The 10,807-nt window shown below is 38.5% G+C and overlaps 1 protein-coding gene across 2 annotated transcripts; it reads left to right on the top strand.

Annotated features, from left to right (window-relative positions):
- The first annotated feature begins 1,343 nt into the window (after nt 1–1,343).
- Nucleotides 1,344–7,974, top strand: pmela (premelanosome protein a). Of its 2 annotated transcripts, none has more exons than XM_088424439.1 (12): nt 1,344–1,502; nt 2,462–2,557; nt 2,653–2,799; nt 2,993–3,127; nt 3,234–3,395; nt 3,471–3,755; nt 4,083–4,790; nt 5,631–5,789; nt 5,875–5,977; nt 6,350–6,555; nt 6,639–6,729; nt 7,526–7,974. In XM_088424439.1, exons 1-12 carry the CDS (start codon nt 1,442–1,444, stop codon nt 7,668–7,670), a joined length of 2,298 nt encoding a protein of 765 aa, XP_088280565.1. In that variant the 5' UTR covers nt 1,344–1,441; the 3' UTR covers nt 7,671–7,974. The 2 variants fall into 2 exon arrangements, with proteins under 2 accessions (XP_088280565.1, XP_088280564.1); XM_088424438.1 differs by having other exon boundaries at nt 5,628–5,789.
- Nucleotides 7,975–10,807: the final 2,833 nt, after the last annotated feature.

Raw genomic sequence — 10,807 nt, 5'->3', positions numbered from 1 at the left:
AAAATCTAAACATTTTTTTTAAAAATTCGATCTCGCGGATTATACATTATCAGGACTCCTCCATGTTCATTTATGTTTTTGAAATTTAAAAATGATTTACTTCATTTTCAGTACAGTAAATGTTTTGTCATCCATCATGTTGTTTTTTTTAGCAAACAAAAAATCACAATACCATATTTCCAACATATTTAATAACTTAAACAAGCCTTTTCACTGTTCATCATTTATTCTTTTCTGTGGCATTCTGTATGATTGATAACATTTGCATATATATATTTAAATCATAGTTTGTTTAATTTTAACGTTAAGATGCTGCCTTCAAATTTTTCTTCGGTGTGTGAAAATTGTGCTTAACAGGCCACCGAATTTGGCAGTTGAATAATAATCAAAGTCTTTTACAGTCTCAATGTCTTCAATTTTTTTGTGCCAAGCTTGCTGTATTATCAATGTTCAGCTATAATGTGAAGGACCATTCTGTAGTGTAAATGCTGTAGCATTTGTCAAAAAAAAGTCAAATAAATCTTAATTATTTTATTTAAAATGTATTATATTGTTGAATGTTTTTTTTTTTAAATCCCTGGCCCTCACTCTTTCTGCACGTAAAATATTTTAGTGTGGATTTTATAATAGTTCCAGCATTAATGAATACTTGTTGTCTTATGAATGAAAGTGCGTCAAAATGGAGAATTGTCCTAATGAAGCACGAGTGCGCCTGCATTTCTGGTGACCAATTGTAAGAGTAGCCTGCGGTGAACAACCGGGGTTTGGAAAGATGGCTGTGGAGATAAATGGGCTCTATTGATTTGCCATTTGCCCTTTCATCTTGTGACACCCATGCACACATAGCTGAAAAGTCATACGTCACACACACGCATGAAATGTTAATGTGTTATGTTAATGCTAAATTAGCTGCATATTTTTTTATTATTATTACTTCTTTATTGATTAAAACCTCATTTGAATCTCCAACTAACCAGACAGTCATCCTCGACTGCTAGCATTTAATAGTCTTCAAAAACAAATGTAATATCATTAAATATAATTACACAGACTGCTTAGATATTTCATAGTGCCTTTCAGAATATCTGGTTAAAAATAAAAATATATCCAATAGGATTCAACTCATATTTGCACTTTGTGGATTCATCTAAAAATTGAAATAACCTACATTATTTGATGCTACAAGTACAGTTCTGTTTAAAAACAAAAAAATATATATTTTTTATAATACTTAATTAGTTGTGCAAAAGGGAGGCGGTGCCTGTTTGCAGACTAGCAGTGATGTCAGAGTGTAGAAGGACTGTTTATGATAATTCAACTTCAGGAGCATCTTAAAAAGAGTGAGAGGACTTTTGCAAAGTCTCTGTGGGCGTTGCGTTTGGGTTTCGGAGCGGTTGGTGAGGCTTTGGCTTCTGAGACCAGACTCACAACCTAAAACAAGATGAAGACTCTGGTACTCCTACTGCTGATGTCTCTGGCCTTGGCATCTACCATGGCACAAAGTAAGTCAGATAACTGATTTTGAATTAAATTGCTTAGTTTATCCTTTTCCAAACCCATGATGTCACATAATAAGATGATATGGTTCTGAAGCAAAAGTAAACAAGCGAAGTCTTGTTTATTACCATGACAGATATGATTCCACACTTGCCTCACATTGATTTTAGGCATGTCAGTTTGTTGAATCATGTTTGTTTAGTCACACTTGTACAAACAAAATATATGAATGGAAAGATTTTTAGAAAATGTTATGTTTTTCAGAAAAAAAACATAAAATCCGTAGGTGTTCGGCATGCATTGTTTCATTCATGATGTGCAGAAATGGGCACACAATAGAATCATATTTTTAATATTTTGGAATAATTACATGTTTTCATCAGAAACATAATATTTAATGTTGGTCGATGTTTCATTTATAATTAACTGTATTTAACTAACAAAGTTTCTACAGTATATGGACTTATCAGGATTTTATTTTTAAATTTAAATCATATTTGTGATTCTGGATCCATCAATGCACAAATGCAGGATAACACCGATTATCTGAAGGTCCATCAACCACAATTTATCAAACTGCAAACCAAGTACATACACACACAGAGCGGGGTGTGGGATCTCTCATTCCTGGAGGGAAGATTACTGATGCTGCTGCTCAGCTGATGGTCACATGAAAAGGCTTGAGGGGGATTGCAGGTCGTGTGATTTGCACTGCCTCAAACCCCCGCTCTCCTCAACTCCAACTTTGACCGCTTCTTGTTCTCTTTGGCTACTTTCGGCAGGTGTATGGGTTGAAGTAATTGTTTAGGTTCACTATGAGTACATCATACTAAGATGTGGTGGGAAAATGAATGAACTAGTCAAATATTATTTGAGGGATAGGTAGAGTTACACTGTTATCTACATGTATGATTAATGTTTGACTGATTGCTTTTAAACAAATGAACAACAATCCTTCTTACAGTTTCGCGAAGTCAGTTCACACGGTACCGCTCATGGAACTCTCGCATGTATCCTGTGTGGAAGGAGGGAGATCCAAGATTCAGAAATTGTTGGTCCGGTGAGGATGATGATTCACTGTCAAGATCGACAATTCATTTTCTCTGATAAAGCAATGTCAAGTTAACTTTTTTTTTTTGTCCTCTTCCTCTTCAGGTGGTAAAGTTACATTTGATTTGAAGAATGACGCACCCACGCTCCTTGGAGCAAAATCAACTTTTAATATTAATCTTGTTTTCCCTCCAAACCAAACTGTGCTCGCTGATGGGCAGGTGGTTTGGGAACGTAACTGCACTATTGATGGTAAGTCCATTAAGTGTGAGATCTTGAAGTGGAGTTTATTCATGACATACTTTGCATTTGAATGATGCTGTCAAACAATATGTTTTGTTTTAGCTTTCAGTGAATTTTAATTGCACTGGGGCATATCTACCCAGTACATGTGTTTCCAGTCTGGCAGAGTTAATTGTGGTAACATTTGGAACCTTATTTTCAGGTCAGCAGTATCAGGCAGGCCAGGCTGTGTATCCAGACCAAGGCAATGAGTTGACTGGTGTTTTCCCTGATGGCTCACCTTTCACCAGAACCCGAGACAGGAAACCTCGCTATGTGTATGTCTGGAAGACATGGGGTAAGACAATTGCAGCAAAAATATTAAACCATGACATTTCAAGAAACAGACTGGCAATGCACGTACAGTATATAGTGGTTTAAATTTATGATTCTGTATGTTCCAGGAAAATACTGGCAGGTGGCAGACGGCCCCTCCTCTTCGCTCACCATCTCAACAGATGACGTCTCACTGGGCTCCTATAGCATGGAACTTGTCATCTACCACTGCCGCGGAAAAAACAAGTTCATCCCACTTGGCTACGCCTCCACGATTTTCACCATCACAGGTATACCCATCAAACCGCTTTGCACCTTTCTTTACTTTTCCTAATGACACATGTAATATAACTCTTCATCATCAGACCAAGTTCCCTTCACTGTATCATTGGCTCAAGTCAATGACATAAACCAAGACGACTCAAACTTCATCCAGAATCGGGCCATTGCTTTCAACGTCAATCTTCACGATCCTAGCCAGTATTTGGGCAGTGCTGATATCAGCTTCAGCTGGGACTTTGGAGATAGCACTGGAACTCTGATCTCAAGGGAGCGCACTGTCACGCACACATATGTGGCAGTTGGGACCTTCAAACCTCAAGTGGTCCTGATGGCGAGCATTCCTAATGGTTGCGCAAACCCTTCTGCTGGTAAGATTTGAAATGTGCAACTTTTAACACACGTGAGGGCTATTGCATACAGTACATGAACAACATGATGGGTTTTACGGCACACTCATCATTCCACCAGATACTCTGCAGCCATATTAATATTCATGCTTGGCCAATAAAAATAATGACCCTGGGAAAAAAAAATATATATGTATATATATATATATATCCACTTACACATATACATAAATTAAAGCAATTGATAACTTTAGGTTCTATTGTATTACATTACTTTAGTTACTTCAGTACTAAAGTTACTGATTACTCTCGGTAAAGTATTAAAGTTATCGTGCACTTTTCCGTCAGCGGCTCCTGTTGCCCCTGCTGTACCAGCTGTAGTCGTTGTGACCCCAGCAGCTGACCCAGCAGCGGCAGATGTACCCGCCCCTGACCCAGCAGCAGCCGATGCTCCTGTCCCCGACGCCACTCCGGTCGAAGCCTCTGTGGCGCCGGCCGCAGACGCCGCCAACACTGACAACGCAGAGACCGCAGTTGACGAAGGAGCGCTGGAAGTTGAGGCCGTCTCAGCAGCACCTGCACCAATTGACGCCGCCGTTGCTCCAGCAGAGCAAGATCCAGCCGCCACTGCTGCTCCCGTCCCAGAGGTTGACGTTGCCGCTGAGGATGCTACTGCCGGCGAGGTGGCCACCGCTGAACCTCTTCAACCTGCAGCCGAAGACACAACAGAAGTTGAAACCGCTGCAGAGAATGAGCCCGCGGCTGACGCAGCTGATACCATCGCCCCAATTGCAGAGGGAGACGAAACGGCAGTGGATGTTGCGCCTACCGTCCTCCCCGATGATACCATAGCGGCGGGAGAAGAAGCTGTGCTGGCTGCTGCTGCTGAGGATGCTACAGAGGTGGTCGCGACTGAAACAGAAGCCCCTGTTGATAATGTTGTCGTTCCGGCAGCCACTGAGAGCACCGCTGTAGAACAAGCAGAAACAGCTGATGCTGAGGCAGAAATGACTGAAACTGATAACAATGTTGCTGATGCTACGCCAGCCCCAGAAGGTGTGTTTAAAAAAAAAAAGTTTTTTGTTTGTTTATTGTTTTTTTACAGTAATTAGAAAATTGGGGAGCGTCATCGCTCAACCACAGGCTTCACACTGTAAAACGGCTGTGAAAATACATCAAAATTAGTTTTTAAAATGTATTTTAATGCATAATACAAGGGAAAAATTGACATATACTGGTAATTGATGCCCATTACATTCCTAGGAATAGGTGACTACAAATGCTTTTAATTGAGAAAACTATGTGCAGTTACTCCCTTTATTTGAAGGTTCTTGCCAGGTAAATTAGGCAATGGGTAAAAGTGGATCAATAAGTTAATCAATTGATAAAATAATCTATAATAGTCAAGCATAAATAAATAAATTCTGCCTGAGGCCGACATGCTGAAATGCATTTGAATGCACCTCAAGTCGTGTGCCCATTGCGAATTGTCAACACTCCCGTCAGCAGCTAACTGCCAATGACGGAGACATGGGCCCTATCTTACAGAGAAGGTAAAATCAACAGACCTTTTTCTTTAAAATCAGGCCATTGTTTTATGAAAAAAACATTGTGTATCAAGTGGTATTGGTATCAGTAAAGTTGTATCAGTATTGGTGACTACAACGATGGAAATCACTCAAAAAACACATGTAAGAATCATTTATGACACATTTATTGTCAGTTGAATCGCTGCTCTGTATTGGCTCAAAACATAGTAGAAAAATTCAAGCTAATAATGCAGCATCACATTTTTGTAATATTTGATTTTTAATTACTTCCAGTAATGCTTGCAGTAAACCTGACAACAAACAGTAACAATGAAAAATCACCATGGTGTTACTCTAATATCAGCAGGTGATGAAGAAGTTCCAATCGAAGGAGAAGTCCAAGCGGAGGCAGAAGCAGATCCAGCACAAGTTGCCCTTGTGGTGGTCAAAAGACAAGCACCAGAACTTTCAGCTGACTGTATGGTCTACCGTTACGGCTCTCTCGTCACCTCTGTGGATGTTGTCCGTAAGTCACGTCGCTTGCAAGGATTCGACACTTATGTGTGGTTTAAATGAAATGTGATGGTCTCTTTTTTTTTTTTGCTATGCAGAGGGTATTGAAAGTGTGGAGATTGTACAGATGTCCAATGTTGTGTCATTGGCCACGGAGTTGGCTCAGAATGCCGTAGATGTCACAGTTAGCTGTCAAGGAAGGTGAGAGATTATTTGTATTCAAGCATTTGTATTTATGTCAGGTTTCATTACAAATCTCATTCATTCATAAAGATCAGTGGCATTGTTTAACCAAAGTACTCCCACATACTTGAATATTTTCTCCCTTCTTAGTAAAGCATGCAACTTAGCTCACTAAAACCTGAAAAATATTGATCAAATAAGACAATAACAACACATTAAAATGGCTATATTGCTAAGGCGTACTGAATTCTTAAATCTACAATACAAGTTGTTAAGACATTACCATTACATTGTCAATGAAAGCAAGTTGTTTTCAACACATTAGATTGGTCACTCATGGCACACTGTTTCATTGCTGATGTTTTCTGAACCTAATGATCTTTCCCCTAGTTTACCAAGTGAGGTCTGCACAGTGGTTTCGGATGCTGACTGTATCACTCCAGTGGAAACTGTCTGTAGCGCGGCCACGCCCTCTCCCGACTGCCAAATGATCCTTCGTCAGTTCTTCAATGAGTCCGGCGTTTTCTGTCTCAATGTCTCCTTGACCAATGACGTCAGTCTTGCGGTGGCAAGTGCTCGTGTCAGCGTGGCAGTCGGTGCGTGAATGAAGGAAACACTCATTTAAGTCGCTCAGTGATTCAATTGTTTACTCATTTGAGTAATTTACTTCCTATCACAGCCTCTGGTGGTTCCCCTGCTGGAACTGCTGCTATCATCCTGGGTGTGATGGTTCTTGCCTGTGTGGTGTGCTGTATTGGTTTGATGTATAGGTGAGCCAATAGATTTTGCTTCATTAAATGAAAAGCTTGACAGAGATGAAAGTATGCATTTTGGATGGAATTTTGAATTCATGGTGCATTCCTGAAGGACTTTATGGCTTGGAATTATAATTAATTAATTAGCATCATATTTCTGGTAGATCAAGTCCAAAAAAAACTTTAATTTAAAAATGTTTTCGTCCTATGATAGGGGCCATAGGTTTGTGTATTGTGAATTTTATTGCAGCTGAATTCGTCCTTTACAATAATGTCCAGTGACTGTAGGCCTCCTGCCAACCTTGAACAAGATTAGTGGTTGTTTATTTCGTTGGGTCATAAACAAGACCTATGGAAGTGCAGTGGTTCACGTAGCTGACTGGCTTGATTCCCATTTAATCCCCCGTTCAAATTCGCCACAAAATTGATAGGCAATTCATTCACGATCGGCTTCCTAGTAACCATCAACAAAATAAGCAACATATAAATGATAAATGATCATATAAATGAATTTTCATACGTATATACTGAATATGACATAAAAATAAAGCAATAATAATATCAATGTGATCCAACAAAAAGCCAGTTCCACTTAGATGAAAAAGAAAAATACATAGAGGGTAACATCAGCATATCCTGTGCAGAAGTTATAAAGCTGCTCATAACGGTAATGATGCTTGTAAATTTTTAATGGTATCTGACTTTCATCTAATCGTCTGAATTGCACCGGATCTATGCAAGACGGTAAAGCAGTGTTCTCATCTGTAAGGTGAAATCTCATTACCTCTTATCTTTACATGTCTTCAAACAGGCGCTTCAAGCAGTACCAGCCCCTGAGCGAAGACAACAATGGCGGTAGCTCAGCGGTAACGTCAGTGCCTTTGTTGCTGTGGAACTTGCTGATGCGACAGTCGCCTGGAGAGAGCCGCCCTCTGCTTCAGGGAAGGATTGTGTGAATATGAGCAACATAATGCACTAAAGGTTTGATTAGCATATATTTACCTATATACTCTATGATCATCTTGAAATAAACGAGAGCCAACTCCATTATGAAGATGAAAAAAGATGAGCAATTTTGGTATCTGGATATTTATTTTGACTTACAATATTTGTATAAACTGGCCAAATTTGTTGGCCTTATTTTATATATCGCCTGAATTGGAAAATCAATATTTGCTAATTTACTTCCAAAATTATTTAGCTCTCCTATATCACCAAGCACTGGTTCTGTAAGATAAATAAAATGGAACTTCACTTTAACGTGTTTCTTTTCCTCTTCATTGAGTCTTTTGTGATGATACTTACCCATGAAGGTGTGCATTAGAGATGTACCCCCCAAAAATCTATTCACACAAGAATCGATTCAAAGAGTCACAAAATCGATTTATTAATAAAAAAGAATACACTTGCTACCATGGAATAGGCAACAAACATCCTGTCACATGCCAAAGGCGTGCTGTAAAGGTGAACTTCAAAATAAACACACCAAATAATCCATGGACAGGAATGTGATATCAGTAGTTTGTTTTATTTTCAAGTTGCTTTTTCGCTACAGTGGAGTTTAAGTTTTACTGCTATGATGGCATAGCGCTTAGCTTGATTTATCCTCACGGCTTCATTTCTCTCCTCACATAGCAACCGACATCAACACACCGCCATTAAAAAAAAAAAAAAAAAAACACACACACATACATATAATCAGTGATTAAGTATGCCAATGAACCGCCAGGCAATTACGCTTTTGGCACAAGTCTTCAACATTAGCCCTAGGTGCTAACAATGTGGTGCATTCAAATGTAGCTCGACATTTCAAGCTCAGACAGAAAAACAGACCATCTATGCATCAAACATTAGTAACTGCAATTATATAAATTATACATCTTCCATTCTAGTGATTGGTACAGTAAGTCATGTAATCAAAATAAAGACTAAATCGCGGACCCAAAAATCAGAATCGAATCGTATTGTGAGACAGTCAGAGATTCCCGCCCTATTCTGCATGTTTGGAACATTCTTGTCACATGACACACTGTGGAGCCGGAAGAAAAGCTGACGTCAAAGTTGGAAAAACATTTCATTAAGGTAAGCAAACACTGTTAATAAATGATGCCCTTTATATCATTGTGAGCAAACTGCATGAGTCTGTTTACTATTAAAGGGTGTTGCGCTTTGTCCTCACGTCTGATTTTATTGATATGAAGATAATTGTGAAGCATCTGTCATCAGGAGGCACCTTGAAGAAGCGACATGATGACTTTCCTCACTGCCGTGCCTTTTATTTTTATTTTTTTCAAATGTGCTCCATATCTTCTAGCACAGCAAGATAGCGTTACTCCTCCGATCACTAAACAGTATTATTTTAATCTCTTGGACTCCATTCTTAACAACGGATGTGCCCGGCCTTGTGACCACCAAGCTTTCGTCATCATTTTTCACAACCCGGACGACAATGTCAGCTTGGTTAAACCAGCAGACGAGTCATCTGCTTCCTCATTGATGCCGCAAAGATTCAATCAATGTCAGAGAGGTTCACAACCAAGATTTGTCTGCCATATTGACAAAAGATGTCTCATTTGAAAACAGTTATCTATTTGAAATCTCTGTGCATTTCGCATGACAACATTACATGTTACTTTACATGCTCGTGTGCCCGTCTGAGCCAAGACCCTTGCTATATAACCACGATGTTGCTGATATCTAGATACCCATTAAGATATGAAACCTGACTCACACACCGCCAGTGGAAATGGAAACAGACATTGTAGCTCGAGCCTGTCGATGATTGGATTTATGGTTCCTCTGGGGTTTCTCTGGGAGGCAAAAGGATCAATCCCTAATGGTAACATCTGGTGAGGGCTTGGGTTACTGATAGAGCTGAATCCAACCTAAAATCATTAAATGTGTTGCTTTTTAATGAGTGCTGGCTTCTGCCACAACTAAATGTGAATACCACACATGCAGAAAAGAAGGACATATACCAAAGTATATTTAACCAAAAAGAATTGAGAAAGTAAATATGCTGTAACCATAGAGAATAAGAACATAGGGGGATGGGAAGGCTAGCTCACAATGCTGCTTGATTAGATTTCTGGAGACAAATATAGACATGGGTCATTTACATCACACAATACCAGACCTCGACGGTAGAAGACATGCAGGATGGGATGGAGGTATATAACATATTTTGCCAATTAAATGGTCAGTTCCAACTAGAGGAGGTAAATAGGATAGAATTATTTTTGTTCAAATGCCCAAGAGGAAACCCGACACTGATATTTAATCAGAAACAATGATGAATACTTTCTCTATTAAGGTTCTTTTGAACAAACAAAAAAGAAAACTGTCGTAGATAATACATATTACACTTGCTGTGTAGGCCTTTTGGTGTGAGAGTTTTAAGCAGAGCTGCATGCTGCACCACACCCAGTCACTACTGAGCATGCTCAGAATGACATCAACTTTGTGATGGGATGACAGTCTAATTAAAATTGCTATACACACACACACACACACACACACGCACCTACACACGCACACACACACATATCCATAATTTCTTAGGATGATAAAGCCACAACCCAAGCGATCCCATTAACCCAACCAGAATGTCAAAGAATCAATAATATGTGGATTACACACAATAGTGCAGTCTCATTTGAACATTAGTTTGTTCTATTACAAAAACATATTCTTTAAGACTTCCAGACTTCCAATACCATTACCTGTATGAATCAATTACTTTATTACTTAATTATCTAAATCAATCACTTACTTTAGTATTTATATACCTAAAGTAAACAATTACTTTAGCAACTATTGGATTACTTCACCATATAATTATAATTGATCAAGAACCTAATAGGTACTAAAGTACTAAAGTAATTGATTATTTCAGTTCACACTTTAGTGTATATTTGGCTAATTATCTAAAGTAATTGATTCATTTTTAGATGCCCATTCATTCAGTATCTTTTTTCGACCTTTTTTCCTTCAGTTAAACACTTGAAAAAAAACATATATATATATATATATATATATATATATATATATATATATATATATATATATATATATATATATATATATATATATA

The sequence above is a fragment of the Hippichthys cyanospilos genome, chromosome 9 (genome assembly GCF_059441005.1).
Source record: "Hippichthys cyanospilos isolate Australia breed blue-spotted pipefish chromosome 9, RoL_Hcya_1.0, whole genome shotgun sequence".
Lineage (NCBI taxonomy): Eukaryota > Metazoa > Chordata > Actinopteri > Syngnathiformes > Syngnathidae > Hippichthys > Hippichthys cyanospilos.
This window is presented reverse-complemented; position numbering and strand designations above follow the sequence as displayed.